Source organism: Silene latifolia, chromosome 6 (genome assembly GCF_048544455.1).
Source record: "Silene latifolia isolate original U9 population chromosome 6, ASM4854445v1, whole genome shotgun sequence".
NCBI classification, from domain to species: Eukaryota; Viridiplantae; Streptophyta; class Magnoliopsida; order Caryophyllales; family Caryophyllaceae; genus Silene; species Silene latifolia.
This window is the reverse complement of record NC_133531.1, coordinates 126,623,626-126,641,751: the sequence shown is the minus strand read 5'-3', so window position 1 is coordinate 126,641,751 and position 18,126 is coordinate 126,623,626. Positions and strand designations below refer to the sequence as shown.

At 35.2% G+C, this 18,126-nt stretch overlaps 1 protein-coding gene across 1 annotated transcript; it reads left to right on the top strand.

The window, feature by feature from the left end:
- Positions 1 to 16,576: 16,576 nt before the first annotated feature.
- On the top strand, positions 16,577 to 17,494 carry LOC141588639 (protein FAR1-RELATED SEQUENCE 5-like). Its single transcript, XM_074410072.1, has one exon. It carries the CDS (start codon positions 16,577 to 16,579, stop codon positions 17,492 to 17,494), a length of 918 nt encoding a protein of 305 aa, XP_074266173.1.
- The last annotated feature ends 632 nt before the right edge of the window (positions 17,495 to 18,126 follow it).

Here is an 18,126-nt window from a genome sequence, read left to right as displayed (position 1 = left end):
CATATAGTAATTGGATGAAAGAATATTCCACTTAAGGAATTGTGTTATCCACTTTCATATGGTTTTAATATGCAAAAGTTCTATCTATGTAATGTCAATGAAGTACCATGTTAGTTGTTAGTCTCAATGCATAATATAATATTTTCGTAATGTCAATATGGTATACAAATTTAACGTCTCGTGTAATGGTTATAGTTTGTCTTGAAGGTGAACTTCGGGGACGAAGTTCCTTTTAAGAGGGGAAGAGTAATGTCGCATGGGAAAATGACAAAATTATGACAATCTTATCGTATTTTGAGTAATTGTTGCCAATTGTTGGTCAAATTCATCATATTGTTGTATTTCATTTCCGAGAAATTGTTAGCAAAGTTGTTAAATAATTGAATTGTTGCTCCATTGTTGAGTAATATAAATGGTTTATAGGAGTAGTATTAATGTTGTGAAATTAATTTAAAAGGAGCGTTAACTTGCTGTTGCATAAGTGATGGATGATTTATTACATTTTGGGATTGATAACTAATTGTTGTTGATAAATAATTGGTGGATAAGTAAACGGATAGTTGTGTGGGTTTTTCTCGTGTATAATGCATGTTTGATCACTCGATAGGAAGTCATATTGGATGATGTGTACTAAGGTAGATGATAATGATGGGTGGTGAGCATTCATAACTGGGTGGTGGATACGAACGGTTATGTTTGTCCTTGTCGGGGTGGATGGTCGTCAAATGCCTTAGTTCCTTTTCACCTTGTGTCGTGGGGGAGGATGAGTTGAATTTCGGGGACAAAGTTCTTTTTAAGGGGGGAAGACTGTAATACCCGTCCTTTTAGAGACCCGTTGACCGTCCTTGATTGACCTTATACACCTATCTAGACCCTCGGAAACCTTATGAGCTAATATTGTGACGTTATAGCCTTTTGAGTGCTGGTAACTCGATCTAGCGGAGGCTACTCGATTGAGTAGCTTAGTCACTCGATCGAGTAGAGGCCACTCGATCGAGTAAATTGCTTACTCGATCGAATAACGGGAGTTCAGCGGGGAAATATAAATCGTGTTGTCGTGAAACCCAAATCAGTTATTTACTTCTTATCCAAAACCTAGATGTTGTCATACCCTTTCTCCTTCACCATGATTCATCTTGTTAAAGCCTTTGATAGTTGATACACCTTGGGGATGGGAAGCTTGAGTCGGGTAGCGGTCTTGTCGCCGGGATGCTATGTATAGGTATGTTGTCATCATCATCTCTTCTTTGGTTTCGGTTGTGACTATGGTTGTAGTAATAGATGGTTATACTGTTTGTAATAGGTGGTTATGGTGGTTGCTTGTTGTCTTATAGTCGTGCACGGAATCGCTGCGGTTTGCTAAAGGTAGGTTTTCCTACTTAGTGGTGTCGGTTATTTAATGTGTCGATCGTATTGTCTAATTGGTTTTGGTAACATTGTTGGTAGTGTGGATTGGTTATATTCGGTCATTGTTGTTTGATTGTCTCTGGTTCACGAGGTACGTCCTTGGTTGAGTGGAGTCACTTGCGGGAGTGGCTTCACGCTATTGATTCACCCTCTGTGGAGCCCGCCACAGAAGGGGATGTGCACATTAAGGAATTTGGGTTATCGCTCGGATTAGATGAGTGGGGCTTAGGTGGGAACGGCTGCGGTCCCCCACTGGTGGCGTGGATTATCGGTTGCGATTAGTAATCTGGCAGGACTTGACCTTCGGGCAGTCGGGGGTGTGTGGGTGATTGGAGGAGGTGGTGTATGCATATTGTTATGTCTTGTTGTGTCTGCCTTTGTATTGTTCCTTCAGTTACTGACCTTGTGTGGTGTTGTTGTGTTGTCTTCTTGTGTTGTGTCTGCCGTGATCCACTATGGTGAGCAGTCGGTCTTAACAGGTTGATGTCAGGATCATAGCTGGGTGCTTGGAGGGACGAGTCTACTACGAGTCATGGCAGAGATAGTTTCATATAGTTGATAGTTGTCACGAGTTGTATCTTTTATTTTGTTTAAATCACTTGTAATTTAATATAATTGTTCATTTATCGACATGTGATTATTACTGTCCTCGGGCAACCGAGATGGTAACGTCCTTATCTGCTAGGGAAGGTCTTGTTAAGGCTCCTTGGTAGATGGGGGTGTTACAGACTTCTAGCGGTTCGACGGCATGGGAATTACCATACGAAAATTACATATTTTGACAAGGTGAGAATATGCGTGGACCTCAACTTCCAACCCATAAATTGCCCCGGAGTCCAGATTCTCGGTTGTGGAAACACACCTCATGTATCAAATATTGTTGTGCCGTTCAAAATGTAATTGTAAAAATCGTTAAATGCCAAATAATAATTTATACGAATAAGTAAAATAATAATACTCCGTAATTTTTTTATGTATAAATTTTTTTCCTCCGAAAAACAAAATTAATAACTAAAACATTAGTCCTATTTACGTGACGTTTGTATGTATTTCCATTTCAGGTTTTCAACTAACAACTTTTATCGATTCACTAAAATGTAAAATTAATGATGGAATAATCTTAATCGAGTTAGCTCGGTTCTCACGTATACTTCTTAAATGGTGTTTGTGGACAAATAAATTCATCCACGCTTCACTACAACAAGTCCCTTACATTTTCGACGGTTATAAAGCCAACTCTCGACGCTAAAACGCGTCGATAATTATCTTCTCGACGCTTCTTAATAGCATCATAATTTGGCCGTCAGTATTTTTTGACACTTTTTGGTGTCACCAATTTTGATGCTTTTAAGCGTCAATAATAGAAACTACGCTTTTAAGTGTCACTTTTATGGTGTAACACTTCATCAAAAATTATATATTCTTGGCGCTTTTAAGCGTCAGCTATTACCTTTTCTCAATAATAGATTATTGTAAGAATTAATTACGTTTACATATCATATACAATACGACATATATAAAAGTTCCTACATTATAACAAAATCCCATAATTAATAACTTAGAAAACTATATATATGTGTGTGTATGTGTGTGCGCGCGTGTGTAGAAATTCCATCCGGTGAGTCTAGGTAACTTAGGTGAATTGGTCCCGTGAATCTCAACTACTAGATTTAATACAAATGCTCGGCTAAGATTAATCATCACAAATTATAATTGTTGTATATAAATTTCAGATTTCACAGCTTCCCTCATAATTCAATTTCACTTTCTCTCTCTTTATTCACTCTCTTTCTCTCTTTATGAATTTCTCTGTTTTCTTTTGTCATTCTCGCGTTTAATTCACGAATCAATTCATTCAACAATTCAATCAACTTTATATCATATCGTTCAATTCAATCAACCTAATTTCGGTTTTCAATTCATTTTCGAATTCAATCCGTTCATACAATTCCATTTTCCTTGTTTTTGGCTTTTTTGTTGCTAGTATGGATTCCGATTCTACATATAACACCATGCGCACAGGTAATTTCATGAATCCTTTGCTTTTTAGGTTTTTTGTTCTTCGAATTCATGTTTTCATTATTGTTAAATTGATGTTGCTTTGCAATTTTTGTCGATCCTTTTTATTTCCTACTATTAAGTTTCAGTTATCATTAAGAATCGTTCGACACAATGTACAATTCTGTTATTTTAACTCGAGGTACCAGAGTAGAAATGGTAGTCGATCTCTATGGACTTCATCGTGGGGTTACCAAGGACTCGGCAAGGTAACAATATGATTGGATTATCGTCGACCGTTTAACAAAGTCAGCTCACTTCATTCTGATGAAGGATACTTGGACTAAGATACAGTTAGCTCTGGGTTATAGGAAGCATGTTGTTCAGTTACATGGGGTGCCAAAGGACATAGTGTCAGATCGAGATGCGAGGTTCATATCACGGTTTTGGCAAGAGCTGCAGGATTTGATGGGAACTACCTTGAAGATGTGTACAGCTTTTCATCCTGCGACAGATGGTCAGACTGAGCAGACAATCAAGACTTTAGAGGATATGTTGAGGGCTTGTGTCATGGAGTTTGGTAGAAGTTGGGAAGATAGGCAGGAAATGATCGAGTTTTCATACAACAACAGTTATCACACAAGCATTGGGATGACACCTTTTGAGGATTTGTATGACAAGAAATGCAGGAGACCGGTATGTTGGGACGATAGTGCTGAGGTTATGGTTTTAGGGCTACAGATGGTGCAGGATATGATTGAGCAAGTTCCCATGATTCGCCAAAAGATGAAAGCAGCTCAAGATTGCCAAAAGAGTTACGCAGATTTGCACCGCGGGGACATTGAGTTCGCAGTAGGTGACAAGGTTCCTTTGAAAGTGTCACATATGCGAGGGGTGATGAGGTTTCATAACAAAGGGAAGTTGAGTCAAACGTTTATCGGTCCTTATGAGATCCTAGACCGCGTAAGTGAAGTAGCCTACCGGTTAGCTTTACCACCATCGCTTGATCGGGTCCACAACGTGTTCCATGTTTCAAAACTTCGAAAGTATGTGAGCGATCCATCATATGTACTTGAGGCTGAGGACATAGAGTTAGATGAATCTTTAACTTATGCGGAAGTTCCCAAGGAGATCTTAGACCGGAAGGTGCGTAAGACAAGGAACGGTGAGACCATCTTACTAAAGGTACTTTGGTCTAATCATAATGTGGAAGAGGCCATGTGGGAATCATAGGAGACTATGAGAGAGTGTTTTTCTCACCTTTTCGATCAGGTATGTTTTGTTACTGGGACTTAACCGTTGTCTTTAAGAGGGGGGGGGGGGTAGAAGAAGGTCGCGTGCATGTTTTGGGGTTAGTTGAGGTCAACATAGTTGTGTTTTGGTCATCTTTCGAGTTTGGGATGAGTGTTTTGTCATGTATAGTTGGAGTTACTTTTGGGCAGTTGTGGTTGTTGTCGTTGAGCAGTTAATGTTGTGCTGGGTGTCTCGTTTTGGGTATGGTATGAACTTCGGGGACAAAGTTCGTTTTAAGGAGGGAAGACTGTAATACCACGGTTTTCCGAGTCCTGTTACTCGACCGAGTAATGTGTCGTGTGTTTTCTGGCCAGGCTATTGTTCGGGAACACTCGGCTGAGTATGGTAGTACTCGGCCGAGTAAGGGACACTCGGCCGAGTACTCTTGGTAAGCGACCGAGTATCCGGTCTGAGGGGATTATTTCCGCGGTTTGGTTAAAGATGATTAAAGTTATAAATCGTGTTTTAACAGTTTTACTTTTCATTTTTTCCAAAAATCTAATTACTTCCTATGTTCTCTAATCATCCTTAATCACTCCCAAGGCTTTGATCATTCGTGAGTCTTTATTCATCTCTCTCTCTCTCTCTCTCTCTCTCTCTCTCTCTCTCTCTCTCTCTCTCTCTCTCTCTCTCTCTCTCTCTCTCTCTCGTTAGTTGAATCGGTAAGTCACTAGTTCCATATCTTTTGGTTAGAGTTGTGTTTTAAGGTTTTAACCTAGTGTTGGATTTGGGGAAAAAGTTTGATTGCATGTTTGTGATTGGATTGTTGTGGTTATTGTTAGGTGAAGGATTTGTAGAAGAGCGTGTCTAGCTTCTGTTGTAGACTCTTATTCGGATCAGTGCTAAGGTAGGGTTTCCCTACTCGTTGTCTGTTTGATTGATTTAAGATGATTATGATTGTATTCGTATGATTAGTATCGTTGTTGGCTTGTCTTTTGTGATTGTTGGAATTGTGGTGGATTGTGGTGGATTGGCTATGTTGGTGAGGTGCGTCCTTGGCTGATCGAGTGGAGTCATTTTTGGGAATGGCTTCATGCCTTTAATTCGCCCCTTGTGATTCCCGTAACAAAGAGGGATGTGCACATTAATGAACATGGGTTGTTGCTCAATGCGATGAGCGAGGCTTAGGTGGGCAAGGCTGCGGTCCCCCACTGGCGGTGTGGATTATCTGTTGCGACGGTAATCTAACAGGACTACACACTTAAGTGTGTAGTCAGATATGAGGCATGATTGGAATTGAAGGATGGCTGTATAGTTGTTGTTGTGGTTGTTTCTTGTATATTGCTTATCTTGATTATTCAGTGAACTGACCCCGTTGTTGTTTTGTAAATCTGTGGTGATCCATTCGGAGATGTTGAGCAGATTGTGACAGGTGATGGTTATCTTTAGATGCGGGGACGAGGATGGGAGGTCATCACTTTGAGTCTAGCTTCCGCTGTTACGAGTTTAGATATTTTGGATTTTGATGTATTGAGTTTTATACACTTTCGTTTTACTATTGTTTGAGACATTGTAATAGCTAAACGTTATATTTTAATAAAGGTTTCTGAATGGTTACTTTTGATATACTAACCTCGGGCAACCGTGATGGTAGCAGCTTCACATGCTAGAGTGGTCCTTGGTAAGACACTTTGGTATATGGGGGTGTTACATTTTTTTTTTGGGTGAAATGTAAGTATTTCCACTAAACCGTAACAAAAGAGTTACAACTACACCATTTTGGTTACATCACAATTTCGTCTCTCTGTAAGAGATACTACAAATACATTTTAACACTACTTAACCAGGACACATCTCGCCTATCTAAACCTGGATTAAGCCGTGCAACAACTCTCATTTTAACAACCTTCATTATCATGTCAGTTACTAGAGCAGGCCTAAGTAAACAACCATCAACTCTAGCTTTGTTCCTTTGTAACCAGATGTGGTAATATGCTGCATGGGGTGTTACATATTGGTAGAGTGTAACTATGGTAATTAGATATACTCGTAGAAATTTTGAAACAATAAATCATAAGGTTTGATGTGTGACCTTCTAAATGGGCCCTGACTTATGAGATTTGAAGCTAGGTTAAATTTGAGTTTATTAGGACTTCGGTTGGATCCGGACCCGACCTAGACTCAATCGATCTAGCACTACTACAGATACAGGCTATAACAACGGTCAAAAACCGTTGTTATATAAAAAGGCGGACGTTGTTAAAGCGTCCGTTGTAAAAGGTTTTAACAACGGTTGGTTTTCTTAAGGAAACCGTTGTGAATAATATTAACAACGGTTTTAAGTATAAAAACCCGTTGTGGAAAGTGTGACTCAATTTTGGGGGGAAAGTTATAACAACGGGTTTTAATATACAAAACCGTTGTTATAGATAACGACAACGGGTTGTTTGTAAATAACCGTTGTTGTTTGTTCTTAAAAAATAAAAAAAAAAAAAAATTAAATATTACTAGATGCATGTATAATTACGGCCCGTTAGAATTCCGATGCATGCAGAATATCCCTTAAATTAATTACCAACGGTTTTGAAAAAACTTATAAATGTGACTAGCTATAAATATTAAAGCATCCTTTACTAACATTCATTAATTGAAACAACATGGCAATGAACCCTAATTTTATCAACAACGAAGAATGGCTTACACAAACGATTGAAGATGATGGGAAGGTTCTCGCCGGGCTTCCCGCCGATCAACACCCATTAATCAAAGCATCCCTTGAACATCAACGGAATTATTGGATTAAGAGGCGTGAAGCAGTCCGGCTTGTCAACAAAGCCTCATCATCATCATCATCTTCATACCCTCGTCGGCCTGTTACTCGCAACTTGGCTGCAGCCAGAGATATGTTGAGTTGTACTCTTCCAACCTTATCTCCACATGCAAGTCGTGTCCTTGCATATATTCAATCTGTTATTGCAAAATATGAAGCCAATGACCGGAAGTTAGCGGTATACCGAGTGGCGTGATTGGTGGCCAGTTGAGAAGCGTTTTTACGCTAACCGGGTTGTTCCGGCTTATTATACATCTTTTGATTTCTGATAATTGCTGTAATGTATTTGGTTTAAAATTAAATGAAATTATCATTTTGAAAGTGTTGAGTTATGCTTGTTTGATTTGCTTCCATTTTTTCAACTCCATAGATCACATCATCAAGATCCAGATTATTACGCCATCACTGGTCCAATAAGATTTGAAGCAGCATTGAGAGATATGATGATGCTGATTATAGCACAACTTCCTAACATATATATTAATTAAAAAACAACTCAACCCACACATTGCTTAGTATAAATACATTGCATTATCTCAACTAACATGCATTTCCATTATCTCAATATATTCTCCAAACCCTAACTGCTAAAACAAACTCCAAATAAATTAACCCTCTCCTTAATCTTTCAAAACAAACTCCAAACTCCAACAAAATGAATGATATCATCCTTAAGACTCTTACTATGCTCGATCCGTACTGAAGGACGCCAAAGAAGATGGAAATGAAATAATTAGAAACACATACATGGAAATGAAATAATTAGCAGATGCTGAACGGAACCTAATGGTCGATAAAAACACATACATGGAAATGAAATAATTAGAAAAATAAAATAATGACGATGAAACAAACCTGATAATTAAAGAACGTACGTAAAGAGACGATGAAATCAACAGTGACGGCGAGAAGATAAAGCGACGATGAGAAAGAGAGAAAGAGACGATGAGAAAGTGTGTGTTTTGTGTTTGTGTTTGTCTTGGCTTCTTGGGTTTGTGTTTGTGTATTAAGGTTTGTGTTTTGTGGCTGCAGCAGACTTGTGTTTGTGTGGTTTATAGTATGGAAGGTATTAACAACGGTTATTAAACAACAACCGTTGTGAAATATGTTTTAACAGCGGTTGTAAAAAAACACCCGTTGTTAAATAAGTTTTAACAACGGGTTTCAAAAATAACCGTTGTGATTACTTTTCACTAACTTTGCGCCAATTTTGCGCCAAATTATTAACAACGGTTGTGCATGTGTGACCCGTTGTTAAAACGAATAACAACGGTTTTTATAACCATACCCGTTGTAATTGATTTTAGTAATATTCGCGCCATACATTCTACAACGTCTATTGTGATTTTCGTGAATAATCGTTGTTAAAGGGGCGTTGTAGTTGCCTGGATTTGTAGTAGTGTAGTTGTGCGTCCAATGATGTTAGACCTTATAGGGTTTGGACCGGGTTCGGTCAAAGGTGAGTGTCACTTGGTCCAGGTTTTAATGGACCGACCCAGACTCGACCCGTTGCCAACCCTTATAAGTTTATTTAAAATTTCTAAACTCAACTTATAGCAATATCTAACTGAACTTGTATGATTTGAACTTTAATGAACTGAATGTATAAAATATGAACTTATAAAATCTGAATTAACCTTATAGGAACTGAATTTTTCTAAACTTATAGGATCTGAATTAAACAGAACTTATAAATCTAACCTGTTTAGAACTAATCTTATAAAATTTGAATTAAACTTAAAAATAGTGACTTTAAATTCAAAAGAGTGTATCTTAATAACAGGTTGTATATAAGGATATTTTACATAGTATCCCTCAATTTTTCGACTTTCTATATGGTATCCCTACACTTTTTAAAACATACATGATACCCCTAATTTTTGTCATTATCACTAAGTGTACCCCTAAACTTTATTTTCCGTCAATTAAACTCAGTTTTAGGCGTTAAGTGATGACTTGGACACGTAACCAAGCTTGTCATTTATTATCGCATGACATAAAGACTCTATTAGGCTCAATATCCATCTCGATCCTAATATTTATTTATACTAGTATTGGTGCCCGGCTTCGCCCGGGCTACTTCTACTTACCATTTAATTTTTTTTCATTAAATAAAATTACTTAAAGTTGCAAAACTCATAAATTTATCATAAATATATTTTTTTATGACATATCCTAAAATTACGATGAAATAAATTTTGAGACAAATTCACTACTCCCGCTATTAATATTTTACTCTTATTAATGAAACAATAATAATAACACTTCACTACTTGCCCGTAATCACTATTACTCTCACTACTCCCGCCGTAATTATTGTTACTGTTACTACCGCCGCATTAATATTGATAATTTCACTACTCCCGTAGTAATTATTGTTACTTTCACTATTGCCGCATTAATATTGATTATTTCACTACTCACGTTGTTGTTTTTACCACTTTCACTAATCTCGCTGATAATATTATTACTTTTACTATTCAAATGAGTAACTACTATCATATAACTATATCCAATGTTGTTATAATTCTTTTCTTTACCATCGAAATTACTTTTACTACTTATGCATGCAATTTTAAGAGGATTATATATTTATATAAATATATTTCATATATGCATTGAATCAAATCAACAGAATTATGTAATATTATATATTATATAATCTAACTTGAATTATTTATAACCTACTTATTATATTTTTGTATGTTCTATAATTAACATCTCTATACATCTAATAAACTATAAAATTTAATAAAATTGCATAGATTTTAAATTTAATATATAATTTTATGATGATAATAATTAATACCATAAGTGTGCATGTTTATACTAATTAATTATTTTATTTTAAGGAAATTGACCATCTTCTAGTATTATATAAATATCTAAGAAAATTACCAAGCATATTCTTTCTTTTAGTCTCCTTGAAATTGACCATCTTAATTAATTATTTTCTTTTAAGGAAATTGATCATCTTAATTAATTATTTTATTTTAAGGAAATTGACCATGTTTTAGTTTATTACAAATGTTTAGGAAAATTATCAAGCTTCTATATCATTTAATTTTAACCCAAACTATATAATATTTGCATTGAGATCCCTTAATCGGTCCATCACACGGTGCTATTGGCTATTGATTTAAAATTATATAGTATAATTAATTTGTATAAATTTCTTTAATTACATTGAAGTTCCTTGGTTTTGGAATTAATATATAGTATTGATATATGGGTTAAATGGGCTAAAAAAATTTTGACGGAAATTTTTTTGACAAGTAGGAGTACTATGTAGAAAGTCAAAAAATTGAGGGTTACCGTATAGAATATCCGTTGTATATATTTGAGGGGCCATAAAAAGCTAAGCAATAATAAAGCGAATCTATAAAAAGCCCACAACATGGCCAAGGCCCACCACACAACAGTGAAGAGTGTACCATAAAGGTCACATAAGACATAAGGGGCCGACGATGGAGGCGTATTCATCGTGAAAAAGTGAGTAGGTCCACTCTTCTTTAACCATGCACCCGCGTTAAAGAGGAATAGAGGATATAAGCTCTACTTCGAAACAGTCAAAGGATTGAATTAATCAACTTATTCATAGTACCTCGTTAAATAATGTAAAGACTAGTATTTTGGAGTGTTAAATAGTGGTTTGTCGGGTTTTGTTTTTACATGAACCTCCAATTGGCGATAGAGTTGGTTAAGAGAAAATATTCGTCTTAAATCTTAAAACGGTTATACTAATATATGGTATAATAAAAAAAAAATTAAATTTATATCGTCTTAAATTTTAAAACGGTTATACTAATACATGGTATAATAAAAAGAGTAAATTAAATTTTATTCGCTTTTGAAATCAACTTTTTTAAAATTATTTCTTTTGAAATTATTTTTTAAGATTACTCCCTTACGTTGCATTTTTTTTACTAAAATTACTCCCTTAAATTGCATTTTTTTCCTAAAATTGTTTCAAAACTCCAATTTAAGATTGACTTATTTTCTCTGTTTTTAAACTCCCTCTACATTTGTCTACATGGTTATACCTTTCAAAGTATAGAGTGACTAAACCATAAACGAAATAAGTTCAAAAATAGACGAAATAAGTCACTTAAAGTAGAGTTTGTGAGCAATTTTAGCAAAAAAATGCAACTTAAAAGAGTAATTTTAGCAAAAGATTCCAAAATGGAGTAATTTTAAAAAATTTGAGTTAAAAGAGAGTAAAATCTAATTTACTCTAATAAAAAAATTTTTTTTAATATTTTCTTAATAACTTGACATGTAATTTGATATATAATTGACTAGTCGTCTTAAAATTTAAGACGAATATTTCCGTCTTAAACAAAAATTTGGGTTGGTGCCTGGTGGTAACTTGGTACAAGTAGAGCTGGACTCCGGCCTGACGGCCACGACCCGCACCAAATGACCCGCACACAACGGGCTCAATTATTCCCACCGCCAACCCACCAACCCACCCGCACAACCCACCCCAATACCCGGGCCGGTCCCGGCTTCCTCTATTCCCACCCGCAACTTTTTTTTTTTTTTTTTTTTTTTTGCTCATTTGTGCAATCGGGCCGGTTCAGGGCCATAATTTCTCCAGCCCGGCCCGCCCCAGCCCGCACACCCCCAGCCCGTGGTGTGGGCTCGGGTTCCCTCTCCACCAACCCGGCCCGCCTACAGCCCGGACCGACCCGCACCAACCCGGCCCGATGTCCAGCTCTAGGTACAAGTAAGACTTTTAATGGGCCCTCGAGGCCTGTACCTTTCCTGAAACTTTCAAGCAATTTTGACGCTTGAAGTCTTGAAGATTTCTACCCTGTTCCATGTCCCATCGGATGTGCCACACCACTCCACTTCTAACATATCAGCAAATTTATATATTTGTTGCAATATTTTATTTTATCATAAGTGATGTGTCAAAATATAAGTGGTGGCACACACAATGAGACACAAAAATAGGACAGATGATCCTCACTGCTTACAGAGAGTAACTACATTATTTCGTCCCTTATATAATTACACAAAAATTTTTGTTTAAGATGAAAATATCCGTCTTAAACAATAAAACGAGTCAAATAAATAAATAAGTGACTTGTTACCTCCACGGCTCATTTAACATCAAAATAAATCTAATTCAAAATAATTATTATACTCCCATTATATATTTTTGTAGAGTCTACTTTGGCGAATAATGACTTGCTAACTCACAAGTTGTACTCCGTATTATTAAATGATTAATGTATATTAATAGCAGTTTGGGTATTCGAGTTGATTTAGTACTAGTTTAGACCCGTGTAATACATGCACAATGTATATAGATTTTTTACTTTTTAATTTATCTATAGAATTTTAATCAACAACTCACTTATTTTTCATCATTGTATTTTAATTTGAAAAAAAAAAAACTATAAAATTAATCAAACGAATTGAACAATGTTTGTTTATTTTAATGCAACATTTTTTAGCACAGAACTATTATGGAGTACTTTATTAATTTTTATTAATAACATATTTGTTAGATACTATACCGTAAAATCTTAAATTAATTTCTTTTTATCAGAACAATATCGGAGGCAAATATTATGGAGGACAACTCTGTGTAAATTGTGAGTATTTAAGTTTTATACTATCTCACTTTAAAAAATTAGGCCTGTTTTAGCCCAACATACGTAGTATACCTATAGAACAAATTAGGCCTAGTCGTAAGCTAATGTATTTAGGCGGGAAAATTTATAGATCTCTTAGACCATGTTTTTTTTGGCTGAAAATAGTTGAACTGAACTTAATGAGTCTGAATTGAACAGAATAAATTTCCTATCAATCTATCTATCTGTATAAAAGTATAATAGAGGAACCGTTAGACACGTGGCAGTCCCACAATCACTCTCATGTTAGCTTTTTTCCGCTTAAGTATAATCTACAATTTAATTTAGGCATATTTTCAACATCTTTTTATATAAAGATCACTATCTATATAATACTATATATACTAGCGAAAAATACTAATCAGGAAAAATCTGAAAAGATTATATCAATATGGACTCAATGATGAAATCTTTATAATACTAGCCAACAATAATAATTCATTATAATCAAAGGATGATAACCAACCTCATTTGTTACAGTATTTATTGTTACTTATAAATTATTACAATATTGTTAACCTGTTTTAAATTTCATAGTATTATAAATAAACAAAGAGGTCTCACGGGCGATTTTTGTGATAAAAATTATTACAATATTGTGATGCACTTTATTGGATTTGCTCACAAGTTTTTTCACACTGATCCTGAAGCAATTGTGCGAATGGTTTCAGCAACTACTCTGAAAAGGTTAAAGTTGTAAAAGTTGCAAGATTTGGTCAATATTTTTGCTTACATCCATACAACTATTTTTTACCTTCTTATTGATATTTTTAGTTTAAAATTTTTCTTTTTAGTGATGATATATATATAGATTATCAATTGCAAAAAATTTTAAAAAAAAAAATTATTGGCTAAGCCACTAATTTGTTTCTTGGCTAAGGAAATTTATTAATAGATCTTTTTATCTCTTTTATATGGATATGAAACCATGAATAAAATAATTCTTATATTTTATTATACATTAAAAATTATTTAATTTATTTGTTTAATTAGTCATTAATGGATCAACGACCCAAATTCTCATATAAGACGGCACTATCCATGTTAAGTTTAAGACGGGTTAAATATCATATCACTTCTGTATATAAGAAAAATATATTACTGTTTTATATGCATTCTTATATCGTATACACAAGTGGTATGTAATTAACCCGTCTTAAGGAACAATACTTATTGTTTAATCAAATAGTAACAAATGAATGAGATATTATATTATATAGTTATTACACATTCCACTTCATCACTTATCCAACATTAGTGCATTACGTACTATGATCTTTTGGGAGGTAACACAGTAAAAAAGATATGGTCTCAATATTTTTTAATATGTGAATGTGTATAATTATCACATACTTCATACAAAATAAATATGTCATGATAAGTTTTTTTTATAAATTTATATAATAATGTCTACATATGAAAATATGTAATGCCATTTATACATACCCGTACAACTTTACACGGGTTCTAAACTAGTTTTTTGTATAAATAAACGAAAGTATAATAGAAGTATAAATGGAAAACAATAACACATTTTTAGATATGCAACCAATAGTATGCAATAACGGAAAACACAGGCTTTGTGTTTTCTTTATTTTTTAAAAGATAAAAAAATGTTTTTTTTCCTCTTCATTTTTTATTTTATTTTGAGACATAAGATTAGAAAAATAAAACAATAAATTTCCTAATTTTTGTAGACATTACATAATATTAAAATAAAATTGATTTTTTTTCGTTTTCTATTTTTTAAAAGTTAATAAAATTTTGAACCATAAAGAAAAATAAAACAATACCTGAGCGTGTATGGATGCTGTTGAGTGGGGGGGAAGGGTGTTGGAGTTTTAAAATTTTCTTCACTTACAAAAATATTAAGCAAACAAAAAGGAAAACATTTTTTTTCAAAAGAGAATAACAATTTTCTTTCTTTATAAAAAAAGCGGAGAAAAGTGTGAAAAAATTCACAAATTCTCATTTGCGACGCAACTACCCGTCGCAAGCTTGCGACGGGTCAAATACATCCCATTTTCGTCCGGGTCATAACAAAACGGAGCCGACACTTCCCCTGCATGCATTAATGGGAGTGTTGTACAAATAAGACTTTGCAGCAAAAAATAGTACAAAACCTACATATTTAATTCTAATAATTGGCAATTAACATCCCACCATTAATGCCCCTGTCCCTCATTTTTTCCTTCATTTCTGATCTTGCTTGTACATCATTTCATCCTTGCATGAGATTGAATATATCATTTTTTCCCTCTCAACATCCCAATTTCTTCATATCATTTCTTCCCTCTCAACATCCCAAAATCTAATATTCACGATATAAAAGTCTGTCACTTTAGGGTATTAATATCTAAAATTTTCTGCGGAATTAAACAAATGGCCGACGCATGCATGGTTGACGATCTTCAGAATCGATTTAGCTGTAATTGACGGATCCCTAAGTGACGGTACAATGGAAGACCAAGATGACGATGATTTCTAACTCATCAAGTGTTGACGGATAAGAGTAATGGTATGTATAATTACGACGTCTTTGCTTTTGAAAATTTATAGCTCATTATCATTATAATTATTAGGGTAAATCCAATAATAATTTTTTCTACTTTTAAACACGTTGCTGTTGAATTTTCTTAATAAAATCATATTCGACTCTTTTCTCATGGAACATGAACTTTGATGAATCTTTCGTTCAATATTGGTTTATATGTCTTTCATCATTCAATACATTTTTTAAGATGAGTACAACGTGTGTTAATGTTTACATCTTTTGTGTCAATGTCACCTTCTAAACTTTTCTATATATAAATTAAAAAATGCAGTAACTAAAGGTACATGTTCTTGTTATATTTCTTAGAATGGTCTATACTCTTCGGACAAATGTTGTTATATTTCTCACAAAGGTACATGTGCTGATATTTCTCACAAAGGTCTTTACTTTTACGACAAATGTGACCCTGTTAACTAGATTAATTTAGTTGTAGTGAATCATGTTGTTCTATTCCTTACAAAGGTTTATACTTTTACGACCAATGTCACCAGCTAATTAGAGTAACTAATATAATGTGCAATGTACATGTTGTTTTATATTTTATTAATGTCCATACTTTTTCTCCCAATGTGACCCTGGCAACTAGACTATTGCACTTTCATATGTGTATCTATTTGTTTATCTAACAAAGGTCTATACTTTTAGGACGAATGTCACCTTGATAAGTAGAGTAATTAATATAATGTCCAATGTAAATGTTGTTTAATATCTTATTAATGTCCATAGTTGTTGTCCTAATGTCGCCCTGTCAAATGGAGGAAGTAAGCTAAAGTTAAGTACACATGTTGCTTTATATGTTAGAAATGGCCATACCTTTTGTTCTAATCTGATCCTTTTAACATGTACAGGTACCGATTTTTCTAAATCACTATTGGGAACAACAGCCGAAAATGGGAAGAGATATACGAGATGTACCGTAAACACTCACAGGCGGTTGGGTTTAGCATTAGGAAAGCAACTTCTCGCAGAGTTAATGGTCCTGGCACACCCGAAGTCGAGAGGTACTTTGTTTGCTCGTGTGAAGGGAAACACGGGAATGGCAGTAGGCTAGGTCTGAATGGTTTACCTCACGTAGCGACTAACAATCTGAGGAACGCTGCAATCACTAGGTGCGAATGCAAAGCGGGGCTTCGGTCGCAGGTAAACGAGGTTGGGCAGTGGGAGGTACTGCAACATATCACTGAACACAACCATGCTCTTACTCCCACGCAGTGGCAGCAACATCACCGATCCGAAAGAAGAATAAGCGATGTCGAGGCAGAGACTATAAAGGCCATGACAGAAGCATTCGTCGCCCCCTCTGTTCAGTACAAGGTGGCAGCTGCTGCAGCGGGCAGTGATGTATTTGTTGGTCACTCGAAGAGAGATCATATCAACTTTGTTCACAGGTTGAAGATAAAAGCGATTGAGAGCGGTGATGCAGCCACACTTATTAATCTTATGACTAGAAGACAATCTGAGGATCCAGGGTTCTTCTTCCGTGTGCAATTCAATGAAGAAGGGAGATTATGTCATCTATTCTGGTGTGACTCTATGATGAGGGAGGACTATCGATTGTATCATGATGTACTAATTTTCGACACAACGTACCGCACCAACAGGTACAATCTTATATGCGGTGCCTTTGTAGGTATAAATAACCATTGGTCCAATATAATGTTTGGGTGCGTTTTTCTATCGGACGAGAAAGAAGAAGCATTCCAATGGTTGTTCAACGTGTTTAATGAAGCTATGGGTGACGACCTTCGTCCTGTCTCCATCTTCACTGACCAAGACAAGGCAATGTCAAATGCTGTTGAAGCGGTATTTTCTGGTCACAATTGTTAAATTTCTAATAACTCACTATATGTTATAATTTCGTTTAAGCATGAATACTATTTCATCTGTCAACAATAAACCACTATATGGTGTCATATAATACTGATAATATTTTTAAACATATATAGAATATGTCAGGAAAAGATGGACTTATGTACACATTTAAATCAATTATGTAGTTGTTAACATATAACCTCCATATGGTAACATTGTCTTTTATCATGACCAGGTTTACCCACAAAGCAGACACAGGCTATGACAATGGCATATCCAACAAAACGCCATTTCTCATTTTGGATCTTTAAAGCATGATAGGCCATTCCAGAATATGTTCAACAAATGCCTAAATGGGTGCTTTAATGAAACTGAATTTGAAGCGACCTGGGGAACTATGATGGCAGAGTACGGCCTCGACAACCACCCATGGTTCAATAGACTTTACAACCTACGAACAAAATGGTGCACTGCACTAAATAATTTGCACTTTTCATCCGGTATTCTTTCGTCCCAAAGAAGTGAGAGTACGAACCATGCAATGGGGTTCCAAGCGTCAAAAACAACTTCAGTGACCGAATTTTTCGGTCTATTCGAAACGACAGTCCGAAGATGGAGAGGGGAGGAGGAGCGCAAGGAATTCAACT